Below are 17,808 nucleotides of genomic sequence, written 5' to 3'. Positions count from 1 at the left end.
GAGTCTATTGCAATGCCTTGCAGATGCAGAAACAAATTAAAAACTCAAAGCAGATTGAGAAAGGAGATTTCTTTTTTTCCCCTTGAACTTGCAGTCTATGGTCTGTTTTATGACTGGAAACCACCGCACCACGCCGTGGCTGCTCCCAGTCCTTATTATCCCGCTGCCACCACCCATTCCTTCCTTCTCCAGGGCCTAGCAGGAAGCATGCCAGGCAAAACGTGTGGTGTGTGTGTGTGTGTGTGTGCGCGCGCGCGCCCCGCGTGCGTTTGTGTTTTCAGATGACTGGTACCTGGGGAACCCGCACCCCAGGGCAACAGAGCAGGGGCAGGCCTGGGTCTCCTCCCACATCGGGCCCAGAAGAAGGGGTGGAAGCTGGCTTTACCTCCAGCTTCCCCAGGCTGGGTTCCAGCAGCGCCTCGGCCCCTGCAGACCCTGGGCGCTCGCCTTCCCGCCTCCCTTAGCAACCGGGAGGCTGTGGACACCGCGGGCGGGTGGGGCCGGAGGCTGCGGGGAGCCCAGGCGCCAAGTGGCGGAGGCGGCCCAGCCCAGGTGCAGGGCGCACGGGCGACCGCAGCAGGAAGCCACCCTGCGAGCGCGACTGTCGCAGCGCCAGCGCGCACGGGGCCCCACGCACCCACCCTCTGCACCTGCCGCGGGGTCTAAAAGGGATCCTACAAAAATGAGCCATTCTCACCCTGCTGGGTAAGTGACAACTGGAGCTTTTCCACGCTGCGGCAGGTGGCGGCTTCAGCCAGCCGCCCCTCCTCCCTCCTGCTGCGAAGGGAAGGGGCGAAAGAGAGAGAGAGGGAGGGCTGGGTGAGGAAAAAAAATAATACGAATTCTGGGTTGCAGCGAGGATGGCAGAAATCCCAGGCGTCGTATCTCCTCCCTCCGCTTCCTCGCTTCTTTCACTGACGTTCGCCCCTTTTGAAATCTTCACCCTGGAAGGTTTTAAAAAAATGGTTGAGAAAAATGCATACATTGAGCAGGGACGTTAGCTGGGATCAAGAAGATCCTGTGGGGGAACATATGTGTTTAAATGCAAAAGTAGAGGTTACCAAAGTATGCATTCATTTGGAGATTTGAGACTGAGAGGTAAATTCTCACCATAACTGTAGGCTTACGTAGAAAGGTGGTGTGAGTTGATTCAATGTTGAGGGAGGTTTCACTGGGGATGGGGGTGGGCTTATTTCAGGGTTTTTATCTACCGAATCTCAAAAGGATCATATGAGTCTTTTAAAAGTATTTTGACCAAGGAAGGAGATATGACACAGGAAGGGAAAGAGAGACAGGAAGGACTTGTGTGCCAGTGTTTACGTGTGCTCTTCCCTTGCTTTGGGTAGGGGGATTCCTCCGAAGACCTATTTTGGCAATATTCAGCCAATTCTAGAAAGTTAGCTCCATCATTATTGGGTGTTGCAAAAGAAAAATGGTCTCCGTTCTTTTATTGGAAAGGAAACTATCCAATTTTCTTTTGAATTAAACAACGTAATGTATATTAGATGGCTTTTTATTATGATACATCTAGTAAGAAGATAAATATATATCCTAGTTGATCTTGCAACTAATTTGAAGATGCTTTCCTTTTTAATTGCATTTATGGCACATTTTCAAGAGCAGCAAATTAGCAGAGGACAACATATTTAAGATCATTTGGAGTTTGTGATGTCTGAAATACCACATTAGTTTTTGTGCTTGGAATTTACACTCAAATTTGGAGATTTTACTTTTTAATGAAATCTCTTTTAAGTGTAATGACATAAACAAAAATGTTTGAAAAAACTAAAATCATATAAGGTGCCATATTGGAAGTCAGTTTCAGAACTTTTTGAAAAGTGATGTAGCTATACCTAAAAGAACTTCTTATTTTATTTCAAATTGAATTTAGTTTAGGTACTTTAACATTTTAATGCTGAATTTCTGTGCAATTTTAGTTAGCTGTGGGTCGCGTTAAGACGTAATAGCACTATTTTTCTGCAGCTGCTGTTTTCAGTATGTCTGCATTCGAGAAAATGAATGTGTCAGTCATGGTTGTCTTCCTATGTTTTTCAAGTTTTTGGCTAAGTTGGAATCTGATTAGACCATTTAATCATCTATTTTAAAATGTGGAAAAACCTGTAGCTGCTTATTAAATGGTGCATGATTAAGATTTCAGAAACTGAAGTCAAATTTTTCTGAAGCTCCATTGGTTCTGAGCACATGGGGAAAAAGGAAAATGTATGATTTAATGAAACAGTATGCTTCATGGTACTCATTAAGAAAGGTATTAAGATGGCAAAAAATATTTTGCACCTTAATGGTAAGTTCCTGGGAAGCAGGCACCATATCTTATTGATCTTTGTGCCCCTTTATCTAAGAAAGTGTTCAGAATAAAGCAAAACTCAACAAATATTTGTTGAATGAATGGTATTGCCTGAAGGTGCATCCAGACTAGAGATGCATGTAGTCACAGACGAAAACCATGTTAAAACTAAACATTCATTAAGTGCTTTCCATGTGCCAGGCTCTATTCTGTTTTACCTGTGATACCTTATTGAATCTTCCCATTCACTCCATGAGGCAGATTTTAGTCACCTTAATTTTCACAGATAAAGAAACCGAGGACTAAATTTCCAAAGGTGGCATAGCTAGGAAGGATCGGGGCAGGAACACAAAGCCAGGCAGTCCGGCTTCAGAGCCTGCACCTTTCACCATCACCTTATGTTGTCTTACATGGTCAACAGCTGAGATGTGCAGGAACCTAAATATATAGAAATTTTTATTCAGATTAGACCAATATCTGACAGTGAATAGCTGTATGTAACTATATAGTATTTCAATATATGATTAGATAATAATTTTATAACAGTGTATATATGTATATATTTTTGGCTTATTTCATCAAAATAATAAGCATAACTATAACAAATCTAAATGCCTTAAAATTTACCCAAGAACAAAGTTATTTAAATTGTTAAAGTTTTCCCTCAAATAAAAGTAGTGATTATTTTTCTGGCTTATGTTACCATTTGGAAATAATAAAAGTTTCAGTAGCAAATAAAAGTTTTCATTAAAGCTGGGAAGGCATTTTCATCATTATTGAAGCAGTTTGTACTTACTACATTTTAAGGACAAAACAGTAATAAAATGCAGTTGTACACTAAGACAGAAATTTTAAATCCCTAAAATTTCACCCATCAATAAGTGATGTCCTGATGCTTTCTCTTGGTGCTTTCTTTGAGTTCTACTGCTTACTTAATTACAGCATGAAGCACTTGACATAAAAATTGCAAAGGGCCTGTGCTGCCTTTGTTCAAATACAATTTGGAGTAAATAAAAATGGTCTTAAAAACTTCTGCCAAAGATAATAGAGACTTTGAATATGAGCTGTATGGTAATTTGGTGGAAGTCAACTATAAAATGCCATTTCCAGCATTGCCATCTCTAATGAAGTTGTTTTAGAGTGGAAAATTTCAACAGATAGTCCCTTTAGTTTGCTAAATCTTACCCGAGTTGCTATTTGTGTATGTTTGTGGGTTGCGCACTAGTCCTAGAGGTGGAATGGGGATTTTATACCTCTCAGTCATGCATGAGGATAAAATGATATGGCTCTTCTGGCTCCTTCAAAGGATCATCACTGAATCCGTGTGAAGTTGCTCCTTGTGTGAAAGATACACTTAACTCTAAGTAGAGATAGTCACACTCATCTGTAAATTTCCTTTGAGGAAGGAAGAATGAAAAGCATTTTAGTTCATGACAAAAAAATGCAGAAGATATATGTTTTGAAAGGTTGTTCAAAAGTTTAGAAGCATTTTTGTTTGTTTGTTTAGGCATTAAGTTAGTTTATATCTTTTTAATGCAAAGATGTGAGTACACTGAAGTGTGGGAAAGAATGAACAGATCCTTAGTCCTATCTGATAACTCAATCTTTCTTCATCAAAGGTAGAGTAAAAAATACAAAGACTGTCAATTTTTAGATAGGATGGCTGTATATCCAAAAGTGACAAAAACTATAAACCCACTATTTTATTTACTATAGGAGTGTCCATTGCACTCTTGAGTGGTGTTCATTGTCTTTGCCTTCTCAGTTAACAGTGTGGTACTTTGGATGGCTACAGTATAGCCATTACAGTATAGCATTCTAGTATACATACAGTATAGCATTCTAGTCCATTTATTGCCCACTCCCAACCACCAAAATTCTCTCTTGCACACAGAATTTCTGATTTGTAGTCACTATTTAAATTCAAATTTGGTAGTTTCTGTTCACCCTCCTGTTAAATATTAAATTAACTTTAAGGATTAAATTGATTATGCTTAAACGAGGTAAATTGAACAGGCTATTTGTCATGGCTTCCTCTCTGATCATTTTGTGATATAGCTTCTGCCCTTTTTTTAATATATAGATGCCATTTCTTCTCTCATCCCTTTAATAAACCTGTTCACCTAAGTAGATGGGAATAGAAGGGATTTGTTATGGCAACATCACTGAATTCTCTTAATTCCTTCAGAGTTATAAGCCAAAAACCACACAGTTGGTATATCACTAAAAAACTGTTTTCCATGATCTTTCAAATGACAACTTGATTAGGTCTTCTTTCAGTTGTATTGAAAGCCACGAATTAGAAACTACAGTATTTGACTTGCAATCAGATTTGTTGTCCAGTCACAAAATCTACTTGTTGTATCGACATTTATGCAGTACTTTAAATTGTCCCTTTGTTTCTCATATGTTTTTCTAAGTTCAGTGTACCCTAATAAGATACCAGATGAGAGATGTGCCTTTCTTTGGTTAAAAAAAAACAAAGGGAGGTGGAAATGAGTATGAACGGAAGTGCATTTTCAGGAAGATCACTTTTAGGAGAGGACAGAGGAAACTTGAGGAATAGAAGTTGATTTCCTTAAAACTATCCTTGCTCAATCCCCTGTCTCCCTTCCCCAGAAAAGCTTTTCGGTATTTCCAGGTGTGTGCATATCCCAGTTTAGAGAGCAGGGTGCTATCAGAGGTGGCCTACTGTAGCTTCCACTTTCTTTCTTAGTCTCTGCCGAGACAAAGCATCTCTAATGGGGAGGAGAAGTGGAGACTTCCCCAACTTATTTTGATTATAGTAACTACATAAAAGTTTTTCAGGGAGATGGGAAACTAAAACTTCTCTGACTCATTTCTCAACTCTAAAATCAGCCCCAAATAATTTGAATTTGAGGTGGCGTTTGTGTATTTTTGAGACTTTAGATTTACAGCAATATAATTTTCAATGAAAACATCATCCTCTGGAGGACAGCACTGAAATAATCTTTCAATCTTTAGTTATTCAATTGGTACAGACCAAGAGAAACAGTATGCAGACTGAGGGCAGTAGATGCTCCTCTCTGAAGATGCACTTCCCCACATCAATAGTTGAGAATAGTGTAGGCTATGGAATGATTCCTTACATATCCATAAGTTTATAATAAAACTGTCAAGATAGATGGGGATAATATTTCCAAAAAAGAAAAAAAAATCTAAAATTTAAAACTCATGTTGGCTTGCAAGTGTCTTTGTCATCTTTCCCTAAACTGGAAATCTCAAATGATGTATTAAGTGTATGATTTATGCAAAAAAAGAAAAGAAAGAGGGCAATCAGCTGAGTAATACCCAAAGTAAAATCTTTGGCACTACAAAAACAGTGAAAAGATACACATTTATGCTTTCAATTAAACAACTTAAGGTAAATGTATATATATATATATATACACATATATAGTTATCTCACTAATTTAATTTTTTTGTTTAGATGACCAACTACTGGTCCTGATGATATTGAGTAAGAAGACTTATGCAGTGCACTCCAAGGAGAATTATTTGAGTGTGTAGACACTGCATTTCAATTTTTCTTTAGTTTCTTCCTTTGGCTTAGCTCCATGGTTCTCAAACTTCAGCATACAAAGGATTATTGAATAGTGCATCATATATAAAATCATGTTTATTGTACTTTATGAGTTAAGCAAATGATTTTCAAACAATTATATATATATACAATTATATATATATATATATATATATCCTTGAAAAAAATATATTTTACCATGTAGTATATTTACATCTTGTGCTGGCTAAAAAGTCAACCCAAATATAAGATAGGACTATGTCTCTGGGTTCCAGCTGAGCAGAAGTCATTTGGTTCTTTCGCTCACCAGAAGCTCTAAATCACTCTCTTCTTGCGCGAGTCCCAGTAAAGAAACACATCCTTTGTTGACAACATCATTGCTGCAAATTGTTGTATCAGGAAATATACTTGGATTAAAGTAATTCACCTGAGAGCTTGCCTTTGTGGATTAATGTTTTTCTGGAGAAAAGAGAAAAAAATGTGACAAGTTGAAGAGTGCAGCTTGAAAAATCATGCCTTACTGAGATTCTGTCAGTATTAGGATTAAAAGTTTTTTGAGAATTGTTGTGAAATCATTGCTTTTATAGTGAACCACAGGACGCATACTTTAAAAGTGAAGAACATTGAAAAGTGTGGATATATAGATCTGATATAGATCTGGATTCCTTAAAAATTTCTCTTTCTCTTGTGGGTCTACTCACTCTCACTCTTCTTGTTTCCTTGTCCCCTTTGTAAAATTAAGTCTTTTTTGGTCTATGGGCAGATTACTGCAAAGTGCAGTTTCTTCTTCTGCAAGTGGAAGTGTGATTTCCCCATGCTTTGGGCACTGACATTGGAGAGCTTCATTATTCTTTCCTCTTTCATCCCAGCTTCCTACACATGTGGGTACTGAAATTCAGAAGGTGTCTGTGCCATTTTTTCATGGTCATCAAGAATCTTTTTCTGTTTGCCAGCACAGATAATTCAGAATCAAGGTGTAGCATTTTGGGTTTCTAGTTGTTCCATATTTCTTCTGTCTAAATCCATGTTACATACTTATATTGGTTACCTTTCTGCATATTCCAGTGTTACAGGCTGCATGTACCCTCTCTTTCCATTTGTATGTTGAAGTCCTAACCCTCAGTACTTCAGAATGTGACTGCATTTGGAGGCAGGTTCTTTAAGGAGGTAATTAAGGTTAAATCAGGTCAATGGGGCAGGCCCTAATCCAATGTAACTGGTGTCTTTTTAAGAAAAGGAGATTGGGACAATGACGTAGGCACAGAGAGAGAAGACCATGTTGAAGACACAGCGAGAAGATGGCCTGGAATAGTTCCTTCCCTCATGGCCTTCAGAAGAAACTAACCCTGCTGACACATTGAGCTCAGATTTCTAGTCTGTAGAACCATGAGAAAATTAATTTCTGTTGTTAAAGCTGACTGGTCTGTGATGCCTTGTTACAGCAGCCCTAGTGAATTAATACCATGTGTTTGTGACTGCTGACACACGTGCCTCATTACTTGGCTCTGCAAAGGCTGAAAGTGATCTTTAAAAGTGCAGTCAGAGAAAATAGATGATTTATTTGTTTATTTATAACATATGGGAGTCATGGATGTCCTAATCCATTTGGTCTGTGTTAACAGAATACCATAGACTGGGTGGCTTATAAGCAATAGAAATTTATTTCTCACAGTTCTGGAAGTTGGGCATTCTAAGATCAAGGTGCTAGCAGATTCAGTGTCTAGCGAGGCCCTGCTTCCTGGTTCACAGATGGCCATCTTTTTGCTGTGTTCTCACATGGCAGAAGGGATGAAAGAGCTCTCCGAGGTCTCTTTTGTATATGGCGCTAATCTCATGCATGAAAGTTCCAACCTCAGCTAAACACCTCCCAAAGGCCCCACCTCCTAATAGTGTCACGTTGGGAGTTAGGATTTTAACAAATGAACTGTGGGGTGACACAGACATTAAGTCCATGATATGGGAATGGAAATTTGGAGCCAAAAGTTCAAAAGGGAGATAAAAGTCAAAGCTAACAGAAAATATGAGTAAAGGCCCAGTGAGGAGAAATAATTAAGATAATAAGTCAACATCTCTACAGGTAAATGTTGAACTGTTAAGTTTGATTAGTTATCAAATTACGCCTTATCTGTCAGTGCCTGATGCTGCTTGGGATAGAAAATTGAACATTTTAAGCTTGTGATCCATTTTTCTGCGACTGTTATTATTTTTCTATAATAGTCATAAACATTTATAAATTAATGAAAATTCTTAGGGCAGAATATTGAAGCAAGGAAAGAAACAGCAGGGAACTAAACAGACAATATAAATTGCACATAGTAGTTATGAAATAGCATTAAAAACTAAGGATTTTAAATTGAATTGAATCATAGTGTTTTATAGTAGCAGTTAATTTGGGATTCTCTATATGCCGTGGATTGTAATATTTTATATTTGTGAATGTTATTTGGCTTTCATATAAAGAAGTTGTTTCTCTTCATAGCTTGCTCCAAGATATATACAATAATATTGTTCCTGTTGTTTAGATTCAAATAAAAATAATCTGCTGTAAATTAGAATAATAGACTTAGAAGAAATCTCAAATCTCCGAGTACTAGAGATACAAGTGGTTTTTTATTTCCTTCTTTGTATTTATCTGTATTTTGAAAATTTTCTACTTTGAGCAGAAAAGTACAAAGAGGAAAATCAAAACTGCTTGAAATCCTACCATCCGTATATATAGAGTTTTTGTCATTTTCTTTCTATTCCTTGTGCCTGTGGATTATTTCTGTTGATTATTTCTATTTTTAAAGTTATACTGATAAAGCTATACTATTCAAAAAACTGTTTCTCACTATAGTATTTTAAAGTTATACCAACAAGTACCATGTAGACACTTCCCTCATAGCATTTGAATTGTCTTTATATCTCCCATATAAATTGCAAACTCCTTAGGGTGGAGACCACATCACTACATCTTTGGGTTCCTCATTGTATCCCAGAACTATGCCCTGAACTTAACACAATAATTGTTGACATATGTCTCCTACCTTAGTGACCATTTATTGTAAGTCCCAAGAATATATTTGCTTATGCATTCAATTAATATTTACTATCTACTATATGCTAGTTACTAAGCTACGATATTAAGCAATTACTATGTTCCAGAAATTCATTTAACAAGAATTCATTTGAGTTATGGAAAAAAAATCTGAATAGTGAGTTTTAAAAATAAGTGTCAGTAGTCATCAGCATTCATTGAGCTTTGCTGTCCTTAGGGAGCATAGATATTGTGTCAGTTAGGAATATGGTCAGCTGCAAGTAACAGAAAACCAAACTAACAGTGGCTTAAACCATGACAACATTTATTATTTATTTTGCAAGTAGCATACAGGTAGATGATTAAATTTTTTAATCATACCAGGGCTGGGGGTTTATCTCTGCAATTTTTTTTTTTTTTTTTGTCTTGTGTTATGGTAGCAAGATGATTACCCTAGATCTAGGCATTATATCTTTATAAAACCACCCCAAACAGAAAGGAAAGCCTGGCTACAAGGGAGAGTGGGGAAGACTGTATATGACTTTTCTAACTTCTGCCATGGGAGATGGGCAAAGATTTGGGAATGGCTTCTGGTAGCCAGCCAGCGGCATTCGCTACAGTGCTTTAGTGATTGGCTGTCTGGCCCTGGACTTCTATTTTCCGAGTTTTAGAGTGTCAGATTTGCCGCATAGCTCCTGTGTGACCCTAAGCAAATTTTGCAATGCCTCTGAATAGATTTGACATTTTTATTCAAATCTAATTGCTTTGGGGCTGTTGTTAGGATGAAATGAGACACTCTAGTACGCTTAGCACAGGGCCTGGCACGTAGTGGGTGTTAACACGCTTGCTTGGTGCCTGGTAGCTCATGTTCTAATGATATATAAGTAGGCACAAATTTCTGTAGAACTTCCGTACCTAAGTCCTGAGCTAGATGTAGAGCTGGGTTAGTTGGAAAAAGCATCCTGGAGAGAGAAATTTGGGAGAAGGAGGGGAGAGACATAAAATAATATATTTTGAAACATTTTAAAATAGTCAAAAGCATTCTTTCAAAACATGGTATTGTAACTTCAGTTATCACTGCAGTAGCCCATTATGACTTTGAAAAAGTTGACAAGAGACAGCAGCATTACTTGTTTATTTAGGTGACACTTTCTTAGGAGTAGGCAAGGATGCTATAAAACCAAGTGAAAGCTGGCCTGTACGAAGAAGTTAAGCCCTTTAATATGTTTTTGTTTTTAGGTTCTACTTATTGTGTCTTGCTTGGTTTTTGGAACCTTGAATAGAACATTTAACTGTATACACTAGGGTTTTTCTTTCTTAATGAAATGATATTTGCCTTCCATTTTAAGTCAGAAATTAACTTCAGATTTATTTCTGATTATGTCCTAAACATTTATAAAAATGGGTTTGAATATTTTCTTTTTCCTGGAATTAATAGTTGGAAATCACTCTCTGTAACTGCTGCAGATGACTATTTCACCACAATTCATAGGGATTTCCATAAGATTTTCACTGTTGAATTCTTCTTTCCTACAATTCTTTCCTTTCAGCCAAAGTGGGGACATGGGGCTTCTACTGGGGCTGCAGTCTTCCAGAAAAAAAACGTAGGGAGTTGGTGACAGTGGCCTCGGGCCACAGTGTGTGAAGAAGGATATTGAAGTTTCAGTCCTTAGTGAAGAGATGGGCTCAGAAAAAGAAATGGAAGGTCTGAAGTTTCAGGGTCAAATGCAACAACATGGAGCCAGAATCAAATTCGAGAACACTGTGGCAGGGAGCAGGAGAGCTCACTCAGGCAGGGCAGGTGGGAGACAGAGCCTAAAGAAGTTCAGAAAGTGAAGGCAGGAATGCAGACAAGAGGCTGGACCATTTCAAAGGAGGTACGAACAAGGGTTCGAAATCTCTGAAACTCATCTTTCTTATTTTTTTCTCTCCCACTAAAGTAAAAGGACTGATATTCCAAAAAGAAAATCAACGTTCCATAAAAAAATGAGATAAAGATGCAATAGCAGAAAAAGGATTATTTTTGGAGTCAGAGAAGATGTAGGTTTGAGTCCCAGTGATGCCTTATGTGAACTTAAGAAAGTTAATTTCCCTGTGCCTCATTTTCCTCTTTCAAAACATGGGGCTAATAAAAACCTCCCTTACAGGAATATTGGCACATAATATGAACTCAGTGAATGGCAGCTAGTATGTAGTGTATTTAGTCTTTATGATTTAACTCTTAAAGTACCTCAACCAAAAATAAATAAAATATACAGCTCAAAAATAAGCAGAGATGTCCAAAACCAATTGGGAGAGAGGATGGAGATGTTTCTAGTTCGTAAATCACTTTCTTGTTCAATTAAACTAATCTCTTTTAAATGACAACCTGTTCTTAGATTCATGAATTTTTAGAAAGAAAATTAACTTGACCTACAAATTCATGACCCCCATAATGAGGTTGCCCCTTGAAAGAAACCATGCTCTGGACAACTGAGGATTTTAGTAAATATGGAAACTATGACCCAGAGCATTTGTTCTTCTCTGGCATACTCGCCCTTGTTATATTTGAGAATTAAAGGCAAAATCATGAAGCTGTATCATTACTTTGACATTGACAAATGGTAGAAAAACTTGTGAAAATCATATGGGTATTTTTTTTAAATGGTTGCACATTTAAAATTTAGTCAAGCTGTTTAACCTTTGATCAGATGTTATTACCATTTTAGACCTCAATACTGCACATGCGAATTACCTTTTAGGGGTATGAGGAGGTTTTAAAAGTGGTTGATTATGTTTCCCTTCCCAACACACACAGTAATTTTGTTGGTGTTGTCCTCTTTGGAAGCTTGATGTTTTTGTTTTTCTTCCTTTTTCCCCCTTTTCTTTATTTTCTTTTTCTTCTTTTTTTCTTTGTCCCAGTGTATCACTCTGTGGGATCATTCCTCAACATTTTTTCCTATTGGACATTGAAACAGTACTATTAATTTATACTGAAAAAACATGTGAGGGATTTTTTTTAATTTGCCAAGTTTTATTCATATGGGCAGACTCTATAACTTGCCTTGTAGAAAACTAGTGGGACCTCCTGAGAGCATTTGTGGAAATACACAAAAACAAGGGAGGAACTGAAAATTACATATACATGTATGTGTGTGTGTGTATATTAAATGCATCATTCTATGTCTGTGAATGTGTGCATACACACATATATTCAGCCTTCTTTTAATCAGTGTATAGTGGTTTAAAAAGTTTAAATGGGCTATTTGTGTCTATAAGAGACTGTATTCCAAGATCAAATGTAAATAAAGAGTGATCAGATTTCTAAGCCAAGAGAGCCCACTAAAGTACATTTCACATAGAATGTGTAATTGCCTAAATTGACAATTTAATAATACTATAAAACTCAACTCCCTTTTATTATATAAATTTTATGCTAAAAAGTCAAATTCCAACCTGGCTACCGAGAATTTGTGATCTGACCCTCTGGGACTTTGTGCACCATGATGTTCCTGCTCCTAAGAATGAGTCCAGATAGACCTCTGCCCCCATCACCACCCACCCAAATTTTACTCTTCCCTTCAACACCTGGCTTGTCGTTTGGGAACCAGTTTAGACTTTGGTTCTTCTTGGATACCCTTCTTGTGTGGGCATAGCTCACTTATTTGTAAAATGGGATAATAACCTGATACATAGAATGTTTTGACAACTAAATGAAATCATGCATGCAGAGCACAATAAATGGTAGCTGTTATGAGGGTAGCACATCAGACTGTACTGCCATCATTTCCTTTGTTTGATTGTCAGTTCCTTGAGTGCTTTGACTGTGCTTACATGGCTTTGTAGCCATGGGATAGCACAAATCCAGGCACCCAGTAAGCACTCTGAATTTGTTGTGTAAAAAACTATACTAATCTTCTTTGTGTCTGGCAGCAGACATGCTGACTGACCACCTTCCTCTCAGTTTTAGCCTCTGGCCTTTCAAACATGGTGGGGGTCCTCCATACTACCAGTGGGGGCTCTGGAACACACACACAAACACACGTGTGTGCAACAGGGTCGAAGACTGGAGCGCCACCTGTGGCAAGAGGAGTTTCTAACAAGAGGACAGGGTAAGAACAAGAACCATGGCCCTCTCTCTTCCTTGGGCCTTTGTGTACCTCAGTCCCTCTTCCTAGAACAACACTGGTGGAAGTTCTCTTGTGTCCCCCAGACATGGTTTGGCACTTACTGAGTTTCCTTCTACCGGCTCAGACTTCACCATTTCATTCGTGAAATGTTTAAATTATCCCCCTGCTCCCATGTCTCCACGATGCATTTCTTTTTTTTTTTTTTCCCATTTATTTTTTTCCAGCATATTCTGGAGGTACAAATGTTAAGGTTATGTATATTGCCCCTCCCCCCTCGAGTCAGAGCTTCAAGTGTGAGCATCCACAGGACGTTGTATATCTCACTCATTATGTTTGTATATACCTATGCCCTAGATGCATTTCTTTCTTTCTTTTTTTTTTTTTGAGACAGAGTCTCACTTTGTTGCCCAGGCTAGAGTGAGTACCGTGGTGTCAGCCTAGCTCACAGCAACCCCAAACTTCTGGGCTCAAGCAATCCTCCTGCCTCAGCCTCCCAAGTAGCTGGGACTACAGGCATGTGCCACCATGCCTGGCTAATTTTTTCTATATATATCAGTTGGCCAATTAATTTCTTTGTATTTATAGTAGAGACGGGGTCTCGCTCTTGCTCAGGCTGGTTTTGAACTCCTGACCTTGAGCAATCCGCCCGCCTCGGCCTCCCAGAGTGCCAGGATTACAGGCGTGAGCCACCGTGCCCGGCCTCCCCTCGATGCATTTCTTTGTGATACTGGAACATGGCTTATGTTCCCCTTTCAGAGCCTGGCAAATGTATATATGGTTCATTTAAGAATAAAACATTGCTAATAACACTATAGCTAAACTGTAACTAACAGTGCCACTCATTGTGCTTCATGTACCTGAAATACTAGGTACTAGTGAATAGGATTGAGTTAATACCCTCATGGAGTTTATTATCTAGAGAAAAGATAACAAGGAACTTGTTTTTTTAACCCCAAGAAGATAGTGCATGGATTTATGTGAGCTTTTTACTAAAAGAATAATGATCAACTAACCATTCTTTGAGGAACAAAGAGGGAGAAGTAGATTTTATTTATAAACTCTTCTGTGGAAGAGTTTTCTGCCAATGAGGGGAGTTAAAAATGGGGAGAAGTTACTCATGGTAGAAGTCTTTAAGGAGTAGTTAGTTTTACCTGTAGAGTATTATTTCAGTCTGGTTATAAATTGGTGATGGGAGAAGAGGCATATACTCAGTAATAACTTCCAACGTTCACTGAAATTAAGTAGTTTGCCCCTGGTCACTAATCAGCTAAATAATCTAGTTAGGATTCAAACTCAGAAAATCTCACTTGAGACATCAAACTCATCTGCCATAAGGTAGTACTCCAGAAGGGCACTAACTCGATCTGTCTCTTCAAGACACAGCTGGAGGATTTTTGTCTTTAAAAAAGATTTAGAATAATCTGGTCATGCCATTTTCAGGCTTAAAACTTCTGTATTGTTGTCGTGAAACTAGTCTAAGGAGCATGGGGCACCCTATCTTATGGGCCAGTCCTTTGACTTTTAAGCAACTTTCCTTTTATCAGATCAAAGCATCCTCTTTTATTTTCACTCCTTGTTTTTTTATAAGACAATCCTGCCCTTCTTACTATTGTGCACAGGTCAACCAATTGCTTATCTGACCCCTTCTACATTTTTCTTCCTCCAGGCTGAACTCTACAGGGCTTTTCACTGTATCTCATAAAAGACAATTCAGTTTTGTGATGACAGCAGAACAGTCCTAGTTTGAGTCCTGGATCTGCCTTTAAACTAGTCATGAACTAGTTGTCTAACCAATCTACACCTACGTTTACTCATCTATGAAGGCAGAAGATAACAGTACTTCACAGAATTGTTGTGAGAATTAAAATGCGCAGTACATGTTATATAGAGTGTATATTCTATACACTACAAACATTTAAGTAAGTGCTCAAAAAATGCTAGTGATGAAAATTATTGGTCTCCAGAACTTTGTCTTCTGCTCACCTTTCCTCTGAGCAGCTTCATTTGTCTCTCTTAATTTAGATACTATTTTTCTATCAATGCATATTTTTTTAAGTGGTCACATTTTTTTTCCTGTTCAAAGATGTAACATTATGAAGAGTGGAGCTTGGAAGCATGTACCATGTCTCATAGACAACTGATGAGACTTAGTGGGTCCCAGGCCTACTGAACCGCCCATGCCCCACTTTCCTGCTGCTTCATCTGTGAACACTGCAAAACCATCTTGCCAGCAGTCAGCACAGTTGGAGACCAGTCTTGTTTTTACTAGTCACTTCAAACCATCATATTAAGGCTATAAATAAAATAATATTATGGTTCTCATCTGGTTGCCTTGTTAAAATAAGCTGAGAGAAATTGTAAATCAATATTTAGCATAATTGCTGAGATCTGGCAGGTTTTGATGCAAATAAGAAAGAATGAAGAATGTAATATAAAATCATTTACATGATACCAGTTCAATCACCCCCTATAATGTGGCAGGCTGCAGAGACTCATGGTCTAATTTTAGTTGGCAAAGAGTTTTCTTATAAAGGAATGGAAAATAATTGACCCTCATGTCAATTGTTTTTCTCTATTTGTCTTTCTCCAAATTTCCTCAAAAGGACATTTTTCTGCCTCTCTGGGAACTTTTCTTCCCTAATGCAATTTGTAGCACACTGCAAAGGCACCATTTGTCCATAAAAATAAAAACAAAAATAAAAACAAAAAGCCCCAAACTAATGTTGTTAGTAGGATCATCCACATAGAACATTCTGCATTACAAAAAAGCCAAAATACACAAAGCATGCTTTTGAACCTCTTTTGTCATAGAGGTTCCAGTTATTGTCCCGAAGCAGATGAAAAGAAAAGTTATGGTCCTCACACGTGGATTTTTAAAAATGATATGTAGCAAGGAATTGGGCCAATATATTTTGTTTCCATTAACTGATTTATTCATTCACACAACAAACATTGGCTGAGTTTGTGTCAGTTTACTGTGTGCCTGGCTCCATACTATACCTTGTAGGAGAAATACAGGAAAGAATATTATATACATCTAAGGGGAGTGGTTAAACATGGATGAAAGAAATTCCAGTGGAAGGCAGCGGCATAAGGACCCTAGGAAAGGGATAGGTACAATTCTAGGGGAACTCCTATGACATTCTGGTATCTTCTTTTTGAGGCCTTTGATTCGGGATTATTGATGAACAATGCCAGATTTTAGAACCCCAGTTTCCCGAATGTAAAATGAGGGAGTTGGCCAGATCCTATGTGGTTTTTTTCACATGTGAGCTTCTGTAATCCAATGATGTAGTAGCTTCAAGTAAATATATTTCCAGGCTAGTAAATTTAGATCACCCACTTCAGGAAGTAGTCCCAGAATTTTACTTCATGGTGATCATTGTTAGGGGAAGAAGATTGAATTCTCCAGGGTCATGTATCTTCTAAGGGATAGGATTAGAATTGGACCCCAAGTCAAGGGCTCGTGGGAGTGGGCTTGCTCTCTTGCGCTTTTGTCCTTTCACTTTCTGCCAGGTGATGGCTGTTTTGTCCGGCTAAACCTGTGGATGGAGGCACCCAAAAGTGTGCCACTTCAAGAGAATTCCCTCAAAAGAGTGCCACAAACCATCCAGAGATGGGGCTGGTTGGGATTCCAGAGAAAGAAGCACCAAACACCAGAGTGATCAGTCCAAAACATTTATTAGAAGAACACAGTGCTACAGCATCTCCTTGCAATGGGCAGGAAAGAAAAAGAATGTGCTACCTGGGTATGTCCATAGTGAGGGGGTCAGGATATGGAGTCTATATGAAGGTTTAGGAAATTTGGCTCAGGGCTGGGGCTAGTTTCTTATCTGTGCCTGGGAGTGTTCAAGGCCTCAGTTTGGTTCAAGCCTACTGGGAAATTTTGCAGCTGGCTAGGTCACCAAGCAGCCAAGGTACTCTGTGATTTTCAGTGAGGATGCAGAAAGAAAGCAGGGGAACTGGGCGATCCTATAATAACGCAGCAAGAGGGCCCTCAACAGATGATAGCACCTTGATCTTGGACTTCTCAGCCTTCAGAACTATGAGAAATAAACTTCTGTTTTTATAAATTACCCAGTCTGTGTTACCGTGTTTCCCTGAAAATAAGACCTACTCATAAAATAGCCCTAGCAGGATTTGTAAGCGTTTGTGCAATATAAGCCCTACCCCCAAAATAAGACCTAGTGATGGGCATGGCTACGCAGTGTATCTGCACACCCCATGCATTTCGTCACATAGCGGCAAAGAAGATGATCAGCCCTTCTCATCTGCCCATTGTGACAGCTACTATCCCAGAGGTGACTGGAAAGGTGTGGGCAGCCCCACCAACAAGGTCGGCTCCTCTTGTCAGTTTCTGGGCATCCTTTGCATGTTGCAAGCTGAGGCTTTGAGGGGAAAATAACACATCCCCTGAAAATAAGCCCTAGGGTGTCTCCTTGAGGAAAAATAAATATAAGCCCTTGTCATATTTTCAGGGAAACACAGTGTTATGTTATAGCAGCATGAAACAGACTAAGACACAGCTCAATCACTGTCACATTCGGCGTCCAGTGTTTCTGCTTCCTGGTGTTTGGCATATGGGAGAAACCTCTCAGTAGGAAGAAGAGTGGCCTTCACAGATGTCCATGCCTTGGTCTTCAGCACATGTGAATATGCTCCTTTACGTGGAAGAGTTGCAGATAGAATTAAGCTTGCTCATCAGCTGACTTTAAGATAAGGAGATTATCCTTGATGAATTTGGGTTGGCCCCATGTAATCACAAGAGTCCCTAAATGGAGAAAAGGGAGGCAGAAGAGCCGAACCAGAGAGATGGCATTGTGAGAAAGACTTG

General features: G+C 38.7%; 1 protein-coding gene across 1 annotated transcript in view; it reads left to right on the top strand.

Annotated features, from left to right (window-relative positions):
* The first annotated feature begins 273 nt into the window (after positions 1–273).
* Positions 274–17,808, top strand: part of ERICH3 (glutamate rich 3) — a 100,772-nt gene continuing 83,237 nt past the window's right edge. Inside the window, exon 1 of the mRNA XM_012760368.3 lies at positions 274–705. Within this exon, the coding sequence (XP_012615822.2) occupies positions 683–705 (23 nt within the window). The 5' untranslated portion in view covers positions 274–682. The remainder of the gene's footprint in view (positions 706–17,808) is intronic.

Source organism: Microcebus murinus, chromosome 2, assembly GCF_040939455.1.
Source record: "Microcebus murinus isolate Inina chromosome 2, M.murinus_Inina_mat1.0, whole genome shotgun sequence".
Classification (NCBI taxonomy): domain Eukaryota; kingdom Metazoa; phylum Chordata; class Mammalia; order Primates; family Cheirogaleidae; genus Microcebus; species Microcebus murinus.
This window is presented reverse-complemented; position numbering and strand designations above follow the sequence as displayed.